General features: G+C 44.6%; 1 protein-coding gene across 1 annotated transcript in view; it reads left to right on the top strand.

The window, feature by feature from the left end:
- The window catches only part of STXBP6 (syntaxin binding protein 6), a 496860-nt gene extending 481543 nt beyond the window's left edge, over positions 1-15317 (top strand). The window contains exons 5-6 of the mRNA XM_085627350.1: positions 5161-5318; positions 12658-15317. Of these exons, the coding sequence (XP_085483476.1) occupies positions 5161-5318; positions 12658-12681 (182 nt within the window). The 3' untranslated portion in view covers positions 12682-15317. The remainder of the gene's footprint in view (positions 1-5160; positions 5319-12657) is intronic.
- The last annotated feature ends 757 nt before the right edge of the window (positions 15318-16074 follow it).

Raw genomic sequence — 16074 nt, 5'->3', positions numbered from 1 at the left:
CGGATACAAGCCCGAGGTTCACTACCTCTTGACACGCTGCTGTGGCATGTGTATCGGATACAAGCCCGAGGTTCACTACCTCTTGACACACTGCTGTGGCCTGTGTATCTGTCATTCCCGGGGCGTTCTCCACCTCTTGACACACTGCTTTGGACTATCCTACAGCTTGCACACAGAGGTTGGGGCTCCTGTCCTGAGCCCATCCAGAGAACAGAAGCAATCCACTGCCTGCCATGCATGTGGTACCCCCATAGCTGTAAGTGTTAGTGCGTGAGTGGCAGATAGCACAGCTCCGAGACTTGAAGTGCCAATGACTGCCATGTGTGTGCGAGTGCTTGTGCTGCAGCTAGCACAGCTCAAACACGGAGTGGCAAACACTGCATATGTGCAAGTGCATGTGCTGCAGATAGCACAGCTCAGAAACACGGAGTGGCAAACACTGCCATGTCTATGTGCGAGTGCATGTGCTGCAGATAGCACAGCTCAGAAACACGGAGCAGCAAACACTGCCATGTGTGTGTGAGTGCTTGTGCTGCAGATAGCACAGCTCAGAAACACGGAGTGGCAAACACTGCCATGTCTATGTGCAATTGCATGAGCTGCAGATAGCACAGCTCTGAAACACGGAGTGGCAAACACTGCATATGTGCGAGTGCATGTGCTGCAGATAGCACAGCTCTGAAACACGGAGTGGCAAACACTGCCATGTGTGTGCTAGTGCATGTGCTGCAGATAGCACAGGTCAGAAACACAGAGTGGCACACACTACCATGTATATGTGCTAGTGCATGAGCTGCAGATAGCACAGCTCAGAAACACAGAGTGGCAAACACTACCATGTATATGTACTAGTGCATGGCTGCAGATAGCACAGCTCAGAAACACGGAGTGGCAACTACTCCTATGTCCATGAGTGAGTTTATGTAGTAGCTGCAGACAACACCACTTTGAAACACCGCTGTGTGTTACTGAGCAGTGTTCTCTGCAGCTCATCCATTACCTGTAAGATTACAGAGTTTCTTTCATGACAGTGTGCTATCATTGAAGTAGAATACATGGCCCCTTCTGTGACTGGGTGCAGGACGGCATAATTGTGAGAAGTTGTTCTGGCATTTGCTGGTCACTAGGTATAGTGGCCACCTTGCACCAGTCCAATTCGATTCTTATGGTAGATAGGTTTAAGACCACCTTTTAAAGAAAGCTATCCTAGTGGTAGCTGTGGAGAGCAGCCTTCAGGCTAAGTCTCAGAGGAATGTAAAGCAGCTTGTTTTACCTTATAATCTCTTGAATTATCAAATGAAAGGACACCACACAGGTGTATGTGTATATATATATATATATATATATATATATATATATATATATATATATATATATATATATATAAAATATATATGTATTTATTACTAGACACACTGTACTAATCTCTTTGAGATTAGAAGCCAGATACACATTCAAATGTCAACGTTTCACAATGAACTAAGCACAAATATGTCTGGACATACTAAAACAAGCATTGGCATAGCCAATAGGTCTCGCCTTTGGGACCTTATAAGTGTTTAGCTATGCAATAGTTGCATAACTAAATACTTATAAGGTCCCAAAAGCGAGACCTATTGGCTATGCAAAGCGGGCGTGCGGCCGCGAAAGTGATCGCGATCAAACATCAAAGCGGCCGTGCGGCCGCTAAAGTGAAAGTAATCGGGCCGCTTTGATGTTCTCAGTGGCCGCGCGGCTCACTGAGAACATCAAAGCGGCCGAGAAATGATCACGGAGGCTGCCAAATGGTGCAAGCGCCCGGCGCCCATGCACTGAAGCTGGCGGCCTGAAAGCACTAGTTTGCACTTTCAAGTCCCCCATTTACAAAAGCTCTCGCAAGAGCAGCGCTAAAGCGCTGGCTCAGGCGAGACCTAAAAATGGCATAAGAATGTCGACTTGCAAAATGACAAGGCCTAGGGCCTGGGGAATCGCTGGGGCTTCACTACTGCAATGTTAGCAGGTAAGTAACAAGCCCACGCGTGCAGTGTGTGAACACAGCCGCGGGTTCCCTATTGATTACAATGGAGCAAGTCGCGGTTTGATTTTTAAAGTTTTAGGGTACTTTGAGGAAGTCTACAAGCAAGCCACTTACAAGGTAAGTATTTCGAGGGCCAACACACACTAGGGCACCGGAGTGCACGAGTTACCTCACCCAGGGAAGCCGGGTGCAAGGTGTCTTTTGGGGTCGCGTCGCGTCGCTGTTTTCTATGGAGACCAAAGAATACTTGCTGCTTGTGTCGACTGAAGAAGTGTCCGGTGGAATCCAAGGGTGGATTCAAGATGCAGAAGACCTGAAAATTGAAGGGACAGTGTTCAAAGTCACTTGCCAGTGACCAGTGGCCAGGAAGATGGATGCCCACAGATGTCGCGTGATTTCAGATCATCGATGGTGTTTTGACTCTTTGCTCACGAGGTCCAGGAAGGATCGACGATGACCAGCAGCTGGATTCGGAGTGTCCCACGACGTCTGCAGCTGATGGCGGTGTCGGCAACCGGATTGGAGCCAACAAGCCTTGTCAACTGCAAGTCTTGTGTAGACTGAAGAAAGTCGATGGTGCAGACCAGCAAGGTCTGAGGGACTCACCCAGCGAGGGTGAGTGAGGGCAGGCCTGGAGCAACCAGGGGAGCCTTTTTAGTCGATAAAGTCTTCGGAGGACCCACTAGCCAACGAGCAAGTGATCGCGAAGACGCCTCCTCAGGAAATACTTCACAGGAGCCCATGGTAACTCGGGACGGGGCAGGCCTCTGATTTTCGCTGCAAAACCTGCTGGACGCTTGGGCCACAAATGGTCAAAAGCACAAGTTTGTAGAACGTCGTGAAGGGATTGCACTCGACAATAGTGCACGGTCCCCGGGTATTGCTGTTCCTCGTCACTCGTGGGGTCCACTCGCCACAGCTTTGCTGGGGACTCACAATGGTTGTCGAGGTCAGGAAATCCACTTCCGGGACAGCAGGGACTTTGAACTCCGGCGGGAGTGGGAAAGTTTGCAACCAATGATTAAGGTTTTTGGTGCCTGCCAAACAGGGGAGTCACTCCTTGACTCCAAGGGAGATTCTTCTGTCTTCCAAAGGTAGTGGAACGTCGAAGGGCCAGGATTCTTCTTTGTAGAGCGTCGTCCAGGGTTTTCTGCTTTGCAATGGCAATGCTTGGTATCTTATAGTGAAGATAGGGGAGGGACTAGCTCTATGACCACTCCTCTAGGAGGGTCAGGGTAGGGGGTGGTTACACCCACTTCACTTTGTCCAGTTTTGCGCCAGAGCAAGGACAGGTAGCCCCTGAACCGGTTTGAGCTGGCATATGCACAGAGGAGCCTACTGCTCCCCCAGTGCAGGACTTCAAAGCACTCTAGGAGTGCACCCACCCAGCTCCAATACACTAAATCCTGTCTGGAAGGTGGTGACACCTCCCTGTGACAGGATGCCTTTTGTTGGGCTTCCTCCACTGCGAGTTTGTCAGCAGCAGGAGGGGAGCCCAGTGTCTGTGCTGGTGGCATCCATTTTGTGATGCCAGGGCTCTTTCAGATTTCTGTCTTTTAAGTACAGTGGGTACATGTCGTCCCCTCTAGAAGGGTGGGATCATACTCCCACACCAGTTACTGGTGTGGGGGTATGATTCCAAGTTGTTTGCCACCAAACACAACATGTTTTGATGCAGTCATTCCAAAGTTAGCATTTACCGCGAGGTTATAATGCACTTTATAGTATATGGTTTAACCGCATCCACAAACAGCCACAGAGAATAGACTCTGCCAGCTGCAGAGGGGTCCTGCTCATGCAGAGGCACCCCCTCACATAGTATACCAAGCACCCTGCCCTCCAGATTGATAGGGCCTGCCATAGGGGTGGCTGATAGGTTTATATGTGTGTGCATGGTGAGACATAGGAACCTATACCTCAGTGAGGAGTGCTAACACTACCTCACACAGGCTGCAGTAGCAGGCCTGTGGTGTCAGATTGAGTCTGCTTCCCAGGGGTGGCATAATACATGCTTCAGCCCCTGGTAGGCCTGTAAAGTACCAATGCCCTAGGTACCTATGGTACCATATACTAGGGGCTCATAAGGTACCACAGTATCCAATCACTAGTGCATCTAATATGCACACCAAGTTGTTTAGAGAGAACAGAGAGACTGATGCCCTGATTAGCAGGGACCCAGCCAGACTATAGCCAGAAACCAGTGTTAACATCAGAAAAAAAGTGGGGGCAACATAAGTGCAGATCCTACTCTCCTACAATCATGATCTGCACCTTGGTCTCTAGACATGGGCACACTGGTGGCGGGGCACTCTTTGTCCTGGTAACAGAGGGTGTGACGCTCTTAGTTCTGGCACACCGAGGGAAGGTTTATATCCCTAGCGCAGAGATGAAGCACACAGACTAGGGCTCTCTAATCCCTGGCACAGAGATGATGAAGCGCACAGAGGATAGGGCTCTCTTTATCCCTGGCACAGAGATTATGAAGCACACAAGGGCTAGGGCTCTCTTACCCCTGGCACAGATGATGAAGCGCACAGAGGATAAGGGCGCTTATCCCTGGCGCAGAGATGACACACACAGACTAGGGCTCTCTTATCCCTGGCACAGAGATGATAAAGCGCACAGAGGATAGGGCCCTCTTATCCCTGGCACAGAGATGATAAAGCGCACAGAGGATAGGGCCCTCTTATCCCTGGCACAGAGATGATGAAGCGCACAGAGGATAAGGGCGCTTATCCCTGGCGCAGAGATGACACACACAGACTAGGGCACTCTTATCCCTGGCACAGAGATGGTGAAGCGCACAGAGGATAGGGCTCTTATCCCTGGCACAGAGATGGTGAAGCACCCAGAGGATAGGGCTCTTATCCCTGGCACAGAGATGGTGAAGCACCCAGAGGATAGGGCTCTCTAATCCCTGGCACAGAGATGGTGAAGCGCACAGAGGATAGAGCGCTCTTATCCTTGTTACAGAGATGATGCACACAAAGGATAGGGCTCTTATTCCTGGCACGGTGATGGTGCAGAGGTCTCTCCATCATGCCAGACTGATTTTGCTCTCTTTAATGTAGTGTTTTTGCATCTGATTGAAAGATGATTCTAACACAGGTGCTTCCTTTCTATCTCTTCCCTCCCCTGCCCAGGTAACAGCATCCTGCACTCTGCAGCGGACAGTGTGACCAGCGCTGTGCAGAAGGCGAGCCAGGCCTTGAATGAGCGCGGGGAGCGCTTGGGGCGAACAGAGGAGAAGACGGCGGACATGATGAACAGCGCCCAGCAGTTTGCAGACACAGCACACAAAGTACGTGACACGGAGAGGATCTACTAAGGGAGGCATTAACTGCACCCTTGGACCGGTGTCTGATGGCCAACTTGTATGTCACCCCTGCATGCGAGCCGGCATCACCCCTAGCGTGGGTAGCGTAATGCATAAGAGTCCCTGGGAGAGGGAGTGTGGGGGAACATTGACCAATCCCCAGAAGGGTAGAGTATAGTTACAAAATAATGACCCAAGAGAAGTACAAACAATCACCACAGTATTTGATGCAAGTGTCTTCCTTTCAGATGGTTACCAACACAACCAATAGTTGGGATATTTCAGAAGTGAAGCACTTTTCATGAATGTCAGTCTTCTTTATTTATTAATCCTAAAGAATGGAAGCAGTGGGGTAGGAAGCTTGACCATAGACCCTCTGATCATGCTTCACTGTGAAGACTGAGCCAGTAGTGAGTTAGAAGGTCATGTAAGGGTGGGTGCAGTGTCGGGCCACAGGTTTGTTGCTATGGCCAACCCCCCTCCAACTGTTGCGTAAACGAAGGCTTTGGCTTAGCTTTACACGGTTTGACCCCTGAATGCAGTTCAGTGCACGGACGCTTGAACGTGAAAGTACAGTTGTTGTATCCCCACACAACCCCACTCAATACCTAGTTGATGTGGTGTCCGTGCTTTCTTGGTTACGGACAGAGTCTTAAAAAGGGGTCAGTGATGCAATGGTAATTCAAACTCAGTTTCATTCTTTAGAATATCACACACAAGTAAAAGTATTTTATTTCAACAGTCTCGTCCTGTCGTTTAGCACATGTAAAATAACCACACAGAATAGTACTAAAGCAGCACTGATGCATGTTACTAACAACGAGAATAATATGAACGTTTCTAACATAGTCGAAATGTAATTTGGCAACCGATTACCCTAAATACTACAACTAAGGCGCTATACTTCGAAAGCATGGAGTATCTTTATTGGGTCTAGAGTTTATTAGGATTTAGTGCACTGCATACCTGTTTTCAGTAAGAATTTGTAATTATCAGTAGCCGGGAGAGAGTCTTCCCTAGAAGGAAAACAGACTTCCTTCTCTCTCTCAGACTTGGCTCGGTATCAGATCTCAGAGTAGGACTGGATGTTGCAGCAGCACGACATTCTGTCAGGATCCCTGGCAGTATCCTGTACGATGACCTAGATGAAGGACCTCTCTCTCTAAGCAGTCACTGGATGAGACTTCTGTACTGTTGACCACCAATCTTAACCTGTATGGGGAACATTTTAGGAATTTCTGACTTCACTATGCTAATCTTAAGACACACTAAAATAGACATGTAGGGTAAAAATACATCAATTCCAGCTACATTGTTTATTTTTTATTATCTGACCCTGAAATGTAGATAACAAGGCACTTATCTAAGACTGATGTCACATTAGATGTCTTATCGATGTCATTGTCTGGATGATTTGACACTTTTACAGGTTCTATGAAAGGTAAAGGTTGACATGCCAATGATCAGGCAGAAAATGGAGTATTTGACTGTTCAACATGGAGTCCGGCCTCAGGGTCTTTACGTCACTGCAGCACTCTGGCCACAGGCCATGCACAGAGGAGAGTTGGCAACAAAAGTTGTTTGGTGCTGACTACGGTATAGGGGAAGCCCACCAACAAAACCTTGTGGTATTCTCATTGCAGGGTCTAGTGTGACACCAGGCCTTTCAGACATCCTTCACTTGCTATGTCCAGAATCTCTGCATTGTGGGGGTTGGCTGCCTTGTCTCGGGTGAAGCCGTGTCTCAAACTTGTCCTACGTATGGTTGAAAAGTGTGTGCAATGGAGGTTTGATGCTTGTGGAGGGTTTCTTTTAAGTTTGTTTATTGCGTTTTTGATAAGCGATGCACACTACCAAGAGTCCCATCTATCGCAGCCACTTCAATTGCAAGGTGGAATTGTGAGACCTTGCAATTAGCAGTCAGAAATACTTGAACACATATCAATAACAGCAGTGATGCAACTGGTCACACAACTTGTGCTCCGGTGGTAATAATGACAATAGGCACAGTGTACAGAGCTGGCATGAACAAAGGCATCCTAGCAAAGAACCATGGCACAAGGGTGTTGCAATGACACAACTACTAATATGAAAGGTCAAGTGGTGTGTATTGTAGAATTACAGAGACATTGGTACAGTTTCAGTCTATTGTCTCGTCTCCCCCCCATCCCTTGCTCACTACTTAATGTAGTCTGCCTAGCGAGTTTACAACACTATGTGCAGAGGTATGCGAGTTATAATACTTTTTTTGGTGAAAAAAAAATATATTTAATAATTAAATGTGTGTATATATATATATATATATATATATATATATCAATCAAATAATTTTAATGCTAAATATTAACAAATAGCTCATATTTAGAAAACAAAACAATTCAAAATAAAAGTAGGCAAAATTAATGTATTGCCACTTACCATGTTGACATAAATGAGTGATCCAAAAAATGTGTAGTTTGCATACCATGTGGATGCCCTTTAGTTTCATAACTCCTAAACCCTGTAATTTGATATCATTTAAAGGACCCTTAATAGCATATCACATAAAGGACCTGTAATTGCGTACTAAGTAGAGGACACAAAACTGTATAGCTTGAAAAAGTACTTCAATTATTGGTTGCCAGTAAATGACCTGTTCTTCTGTACCATGTAGTCCCATATCATGAAAGCGTACGTAATCGCAAAGCAGGCAAAGGTCCTGTGTGTGCATCGTGGTCCATTCATTCCTACTTGCGCTCCTCGTGAACTGATAACAGTGGAGTAGGGTGGTGGTGGTTTCTTCACATGCTTCCCCACTTCTCTTCCTCTAAGGCAGAGAATGAGGAAGACCTCTTGGCAACCCTAACATACTGGGGGTGGTCATACTCAGAAACACCATACTAGGGACGGACGGGGCGATCAGGAGTGATGGTGTGTTAAACAGAGGAATGGAGGGGTACATGGTCAGGTGAGGAGAGGCACGGAAGATTGGTGCAGTCAATGCTTTGCAGATGTGCATCGATGCACCTAGGACCACCACTCTTCTATTCAGAGGGCATGCAAAGTTCAGCTACAGTGCTTAGCTCATGCAGTGCTGCACCCAGAATCTATCTCTGTCTTGCTGCAGTTGGGTTGTTTACCAGCGATAGGAGTTTGGATGCCTCATTGTCAGAGTCTGAAGTACAGGTTCTTAAAACAAGAAGTAAGGACCCTCTTTGCCTGTTGGCAGGAGGTTGAGATGGCGTCATCTGAAGAGGACGAATCTGTGGTATTCGAGTCATAATCAACTTTTCAATGATGGAATCGGACGAAGGGGAATCAAGCCTTTAGTGGACTTGAGGGAAAATTAGTATTTTTCAGATAAATCTTTGAACCATCCTGACTATATCTGCAGGAGATGGAGGTAGGCAGGAGAAATCATTAACTATAAGAGCTCCCTTCGGTCAGCTAGCTAGCACACCTCTTCCGAATGACGCTCTAGACGTGGTCCAAAACCTAAACAATGCAAAATAATGCGTGTGTGATGGCTCCAAGAGGTCTTCTAGATGTCTTTCTCCTGTGCCCTGACACACTAATGGTGTCAAGAAAAAAGTATAAACTGAGAAAACCCTTCAAAATAATGAAACCTAAAAAGTGATAAAAGTTTAAAAAAGAAGGGATGTGTCGGACCCGGACTGCTCACATGGGTAGTTGCTTGACTTTCTGACAGGCAGGTGGCTTGCACAGTTGCTACCAATGGAGCAGGTACTGCTGCAAGTGAGGCAGATGTAACTGACTGTTTTTTATTGTCCGTGACGTCAGGAGTCAGACACAAACTCCATATTAATGGGATCTGGTACGAAGTAGGAAACAGTAATAGCTTCACCAATACAACTAGACAAAACCAGGTAACATATAAGCCATGAAAAGCCATTTGTATTTGTAAAAGTGTTGTAGACATGCCACTGAGCAGTTGTTTAAATGAGATCGCCTGCACGACCACATTGGCTTGTCACCGTGGAAGGGCTAACTATACAAGCATGGCACACCCAGGGATTTACAAAAACGTTGCATATCATTCATACATGAACATGCCCCTTTTACTCTCTTTGTGCCTGTGGCCCCATTAAATCCATGATGCTCAAAATGACATTCACCGACCCCATCAGAAGAATGCAACTGGAGCCACCACCAACGTGACCCAAGCCCTTCTCAAACCCAACCAGGTATTATTCCATACTTAATTTTACTTGACTAGTTACAACATGACGTCCCATTACAGGGTGTCCTTAGTTGGTAGTAGTAGCTCTCCTTATGTGGCTTCCTTATACTTACTCTCTGGGGTTTGGATTTGTGGAAAGCAGATATGGTCTTTGCCCTAAGCATAGGAAGTTGACTTTGGTGGTGCTTTCTTTCTTCTAGGCCATTGTCTTCCAATCCACTTGAACACTGGACTCTCTGCCATCCCTGTGTTCCCCGACATATTCATCTCTTTTATAGCACTTGCTGGTGACCTACTCCTTGTAGACTACACTCTTGACAAATAACCTTTCTCATGGATACATGGAAATCCTCCTGGTTTTCCATTTGGTTGGCAAGAATATCCTGTAAGCTACCGATTTTATCTTTTTTGGAAACAGTACAAAACCAACTAAACTGGTTTTAGCCCTCTAATAACTTCATGGAATCACTGCATTTATTATGAACGTTAAAACTGACTATATTCTTCACGTGTTGGTTCTTTTCTTCTTTTTCAGTCTGGAAACTTAGTTTAATTTCTTTCAATTTTCTAAAACCTTTCTAGAAAAGGTGTATAAAATCAGGTGTCTGATAATGGCTGAGATAAAGAAAAAGAACAAGGCACTGGGATGAGGGAAGCGGTGACATCCTTATAGACCAACATTGAGCATTGTTTGGTGCAGATTCAAGAAAATCTAGCAATACCAACATATTATTTTTTAATATCTAAGAGTTCCTTTCAGCTCTAGTCCTCTTTCTTGAATGTTAAGCCACTGTAAGCAATTGTGCATCTTCAAATTTTTGGGGCAAAATAACCCAAAAGCAAATTGAGAGCATCAATTTCAACCAAAAGTAGTGTAGTTCCTCTCTCCGATAATGAAATAATGGCAGGATACTGCTGTATAAACTATATAAATGTGTGTAAGAAGATTGTTTAAAAACTATTACTTTGACTCCTTGGAAGAAAGTATTTTAATGATAGAATTAAATCATACCATTTTGCACTGTTTTAGCCTGAAAACCAATTCAGAAAAATGATCTAAATCAGCAGACAGCTGTTATCCATAATGTCTTCAGTACCTCACTCCCATATTCAACATGTGAGAGAAATATATCATCCAATTTGATGATTGCATAGACATGCAAAGCTTAGCAAATCCAGTTATTCAAAAGAACTTGAATGTTACATGTACATTACGTAGTTCATGTGCATTATCAAACCCTCACAAGCATGCCAATGATGAAGCCTTTTTTCTTCTTCAGCTTTCAAATAAATTAGAATCCTAATTACTGTAAATCTAAACCTGTCTCACTTTAATCAACTGAACAGCAAGCAAAGGTTAGAAAAATCCCTACCTATAATGATACTCCTGTATTCAAATGTTGCTAGTCAACGCAAGGTCTGTACTCTGCAGCATTCTTCAGCACAAGCAATGCGGCTGCAGCAAGGGTTGTTAGCTGGTGAATGCACCCCTTCTTTAAATTCTCATCAATCTCATTTTCGGTAGGTGTACATCTCACTGTAATAGCTTCAATCTGGTTAGATGCAGACTATGGTATCAGAAGAGAGCCTTCACCTAAATGAATATTATCACTGTGCTCCTCTTCTGAAATAGGAATGATATTTGTTTGCAAACTGGATGCCGGCATACACACTGCTCGTATGAAAAAAGCAATCCGAATAGATTGATTTTATCTAGAGCCTTGAACAGCATATTATCTGATTCACACTACATGAAAGTTGGGACATATGGACACCCAAAGATCCCAGGTGAAGCCCCATTGTTGAGAGATGAAGGGAAGTGGAAATAAGTTTGTCTGCAGTGATCAAAGATTTCAAGATGTTGTTTACAGATCTTTTTTTATAAACAATCTGGATCAAACAAGTTGAGTCCATTGCATAGGATGAAGGCACATTTAAGATTGTTTCCATCTTCCACAGTATTCAATAGAACATTTTCTTTGTGATGACATGATTCCTCATCTTCAGGACGTGGGAGAGATGGACCCCTGCAGTCTGAGCTTGCTGTAATGACAAGCGTCTGCACTTAGCAACTGCTAAGTAGAGCCCTTTGTCCAGCCCGATCCCAACAGGAAAAATTGTTACTTGTATTGTTTTAGCCGCGTTGTGCACTGAGACAGATGAGAAAAATGACATTTCAGTCTGTCTTTCATGGTGCTTTGGAATTATTTTCTTGAGGAAATGGTGCTACTTTGTTTTTATTCCCTCCCCCAATCCGCTCCTTATTCCCTGGAAAGTTGGTTCAATTACAAAATCATTAATATGGGTAGGTGGACATATAACATAACTTAAGTATTTGTTAAACGCATGTTCACCCAAGGGTATCTTGGTGCTGAATAACAGTTGTTTATTGTTACCCAACTCTGGTACTCATTTTATCAACCTCAGAAGGACAAAAGGCTGAGTGGACCCGCTGGGATTTGAACACCAGACGTGGTTATGTGATCCTGTCATTATTTTGTGCTTGATGGCTCAGTTCTTTGGGGTTTATGCACATATTTCAAGCCACATGGCTTATTCCTAAAATATTTTTTAAAGTTTTTAAAGGTTTTGTGGTACTATGCACCAATAAAGCAGATTTTTCCTCTCTTCATTAAGAGAAGATCTATAGAAACTATTGTATGATTTATAATAGTAGGCTTCAACGTTACACAATAGGACAGGATTAAGGATCCTACAGAAAGACGCCTACTCATAGTGTCTGGCTTAGGCAGATCTCTGTCTTCTGGATATTAGATTGACCAATGGGAATTCCAAGACCTGAACATATGCTATTTGTGTGGCCAAGTTACTGAGACTTTACTTAGAACTTGTTTGATTTTATTATTAAGAATGAGTCCCCCTGAGGCTCAAATACAATGGGGACATTTTGAGGCTAATGATTCATGGACATGGAAATACAAAGCACTTAAATGATTGAGAATGGCTTTGACTTGTGATTCTTTGCATATGTAGATCTTTAGTGCAATTTATTTGGTTTTAAAATGTGTAAACTTTCAAAACGTTTTTAGAGTAAAGGCAACATCTTTGAGATCATCAGTGTGCATCGAGCAAATTCCCAAGTATGCGTCTCTCGCTAACTTCTCCTCCTTCTTTGTCCTACAGCTCGCCATGAAGCACAAATGCTGAGGCACGGCCAACACCGCTCAGCCCATCTGGAGAGGAAATCTCTGCCTGCAATTTGTTTTTGCTTTATTTTTTAATAAAGCCACATTCAACTGTCGACCTACCGCACAACCAGCCATCATCTTACCCTTCGCTGGGACTCAGACGGATACGGCATCCTGTTGCTCATCTTCCTAAGCAATGTCTACTCTTATATTTTTTTTATTTCAATGTATTTTTATTGCAATTTTTGGACATTGATTGTTATGGGCTGTACTTGGTCAGACACAAAGAAGCACTAAGATCCAGACTGGACCAATGTGATTTTTAAAGAGAAACTGAATATCAATGGATTTCATTAGTGTTCTTTCTCATCAGTGAAGAGTGGGAAGGGGTTTCGACTAGGGTAATGCAATCTCCGCATTCTCAGTGATTGACTAGCCGATTAGTGTTAAACTTTACTCCAACTTGCCAGAGCAATCTGCACCCCACTGTGGCACAATGAAGAATGGGGAGCTTCAAGAAGCTGGACCACCTAAGGATGCTCTTCAAGAAGTTGGAACACTTAAGGAGGCACTTCCAGAAGTTGAAAGGCCTAAGGAACCAGGCCCTTCCTTAAGACAATGGTTAAAGACTCTGCAGTGTTTACTGACGTGGACGGATAGGGCCTAGCCTCACTACGTGTCCGTACCATCTGATGGCCATGGCACCCTGAGACAGACCATGCATTGTGGATGCTCTGTTGCATCCTCTTAAGGTTTCTAATAGCAATAAAAGGACTTCATGCCTTTGTCGGACATACATGTGTGGAACAAACATGCTTTGCTGACCATCACCCAATAGCACATCAAATGTTTGTTTGTTTCCCCCATAGTAGATGCTGATGTCTGTTTCATGTGGCTCAGTTTGTATAAAGTTTGCAGGGCGCAGGCCTCTGAAGAAATCAAAACTCCTTCTCAGGGGTCTCACTAATACAAAGAAGAAGTTGACACAGAAGCTGGAATATAAAATAACATCTTTATTAAACTCAAATGAGTGAGACTACGTCACACAGAAGCCTTAGCAACTGAATGAGGCAGTCTAAAGAGTACAGAACACTGGGGTCTTATATATGTGAGGGTTACAAACTCAGCCTAAAAGTAAGGGGCAGTCCTAGCTCATGCAAGCATGCAAAATGCCAATATGGACATACAAGATCTGCCAAATATTAGCCAATAGGAAAACATGCAAAACAAGGCATCATGTAACCAGAACGTCCCCCTTGAGTCGTGTTTTTGCCCAATCCCAAAAGTCAATCAATGACAGCACCTATAGGTCAATCAATAATGGCAGAACATGTTTGTGTGCTTCAAAGGAAAGGTTGTGGAATAGGAAAACACAGGGAGAGAATAGCGAAGGCCAAAAGATAAGATGCGGCACGAGAAGAATACTAAAGGCTAACAGTTGATATAGAGATTAGGTAGTCCAGACAAGGATTAGTTTAGGCCGGCTGGTGTCTGAGATGGGTTTCAAGACAAGGACGGAGTTTTTTTTTGACACGTTGCAGTCCAAGGGGCAGAGACACTTCGTGAATCGAGCAGCCTGTGTAAAGGCAACACAAAATGGCGGTGAATGTAAAATGGAGTCGAAATTAAAGAACCTCACCTCTCGATCAGACACAGTCAATGGGTTCAGCAGTGTTACGCAGTTATCATCCCATCGATAAAACCAGGGGGCTCTAAACAGCAATACTGCCCAACAGTTGAATGTTGAAAAGCTTTACTCTGCTCTTTGCATTCGTGGAAAGGGATTTAAGCATCAGTTTTTAATGGGGAAAATGCCTCCTACTTGTGTATAGGTTTTAAATGAAGCTGTCCTCTTTACCAATCCTTTTCGAGGTCCCATCTTGTCTGGGGTCCTCCTGGTGAGTTGCCAGAAGGAGAGGGGGGATCCAGTGATGTAGCTCGGGGTGGCCGGTGGTTGGAGGACCTCAGAGTCTGCAGAATGAAGAGAACAGTAAGCATAACATGCAGGATCCGCTGCTGTGCTGCATCGCAGATGCAACAGTAGATCCGCCGAGGCCAGCCTGAAATAGAGTTAGAACAAAAGTAGATTTTTATTAATATAATCTTAGTGGAAGTCCCTTTCAGGGTTTTCTTTTAGCTAGAAGGTAGTGTAAGGGTTGGTCCTGCTTCTACATTTGAAAAGTCAGCTCGAATTCTCCACAGGGTCTCTCCAAACGCAGAACTGCATCACTGAAGCCTCTGCCTACTACACAGGGAACCAAAATCAGAGACTAGTGTTCTCATAAAGCGGTGTAGTCCATGAACCCATTCTGTGTCTGGGGCTCGGGTTTCAAAGACCAGGGATGCTGGAGTGGCGGCCATCTTGGACTGGGAGCTTCGTTGGTGTGGTTTTGTGTTGTCCACTCTGATGGAGAAAGAGGCCATTCGCCGAGCTTGTTTCTGTTCTGAAAGTGAGCTACATGTGAAATGACAATGGCTTTGCGGTACATGATTCTCAAATTGTCTAAGCACTGGGACATGGCCACATGTTTGTCCCAAAGCGTTGCCCTGTTTTACCACTTGTTGGCCATGGGGCATTAGCATCTGTATCATCAACCTGTAGTTTCGGATCCCTCAACTGTGAAAGTAGAATGTAATTAAACAATTTAAGGAAAAGTCTCAGTTGTTCACTTTTGTTGTTGTGTTGTATATGAATGTTAATCAGAAAGATGGCGAATGTTGTCCAGGGAAGTTAAACATGCTTTCCAGACCCAGCAGTGGTCTCCAAGGTCAACTCCAGGTTCTCTTCTTCTCCCAGCTTCTTTGCTTGTTGGGTGATTAGCTTTGGCATTTCTATCCAATTTGGTTGAGAAATATATTTTCTGATGGCACAAACCGTTTGAACGTCATTTATGGTAACATCAAAAGCAGGGCTATTCATTCAAAGGTGTTCTTTTTACAACTCTTATCCAAGCAAATGTGAAAGAAGGGTAACGAAGTGTGAGTAAAGCCGGCGTCGATAAAGTCTCTTGATTCTGCGGGTGCAGAGTAAATGGTTCGCTCTCAGTTTCTTGTTCGAGACTACTAAGCCTAGTTTACAAAGCTGTTTGCGCTTGTCATTTTGGGTTACACAGCAAATAAACGTTTTAAAAGCGCAAACACTCTTTTGGAATTCACAGTTTGGTTTTGTCCTCGTGACAAGCATCGGCAAAGCCAATAGGTGTCGCCTATTCAAGATCTATTGGCTACGTCAATGTTTTTTATCCATGTTGCTGTGCGGCATGGCTGAAAGTAAAGAATAAAAACACTGGTCACGTCATAACCCGTTTTTAGGTCTCTGCTAGCGAAGGCTGCGCTTGCACAGTCTCGCTCGCGAGATTTAATGTTTTTCATTAGTGGGGCTTGAACCCGCCCCTCTTCTCCATTGGCTGGC

Source organism: Triturus cristatus, chromosome 9, assembly GCF_964204655.1.
Source record: "Triturus cristatus chromosome 9, aTriCri1.1, whole genome shotgun sequence".
NCBI classification, from domain to species: Eukaryota; Metazoa; Chordata; class Amphibia; order Caudata; family Salamandridae; genus Triturus; species Triturus cristatus.
The sequence above is the reverse complement of the archived record's forward strand: the minus strand, read 5'-3'. Positions and strand labels throughout refer to the sequence as shown.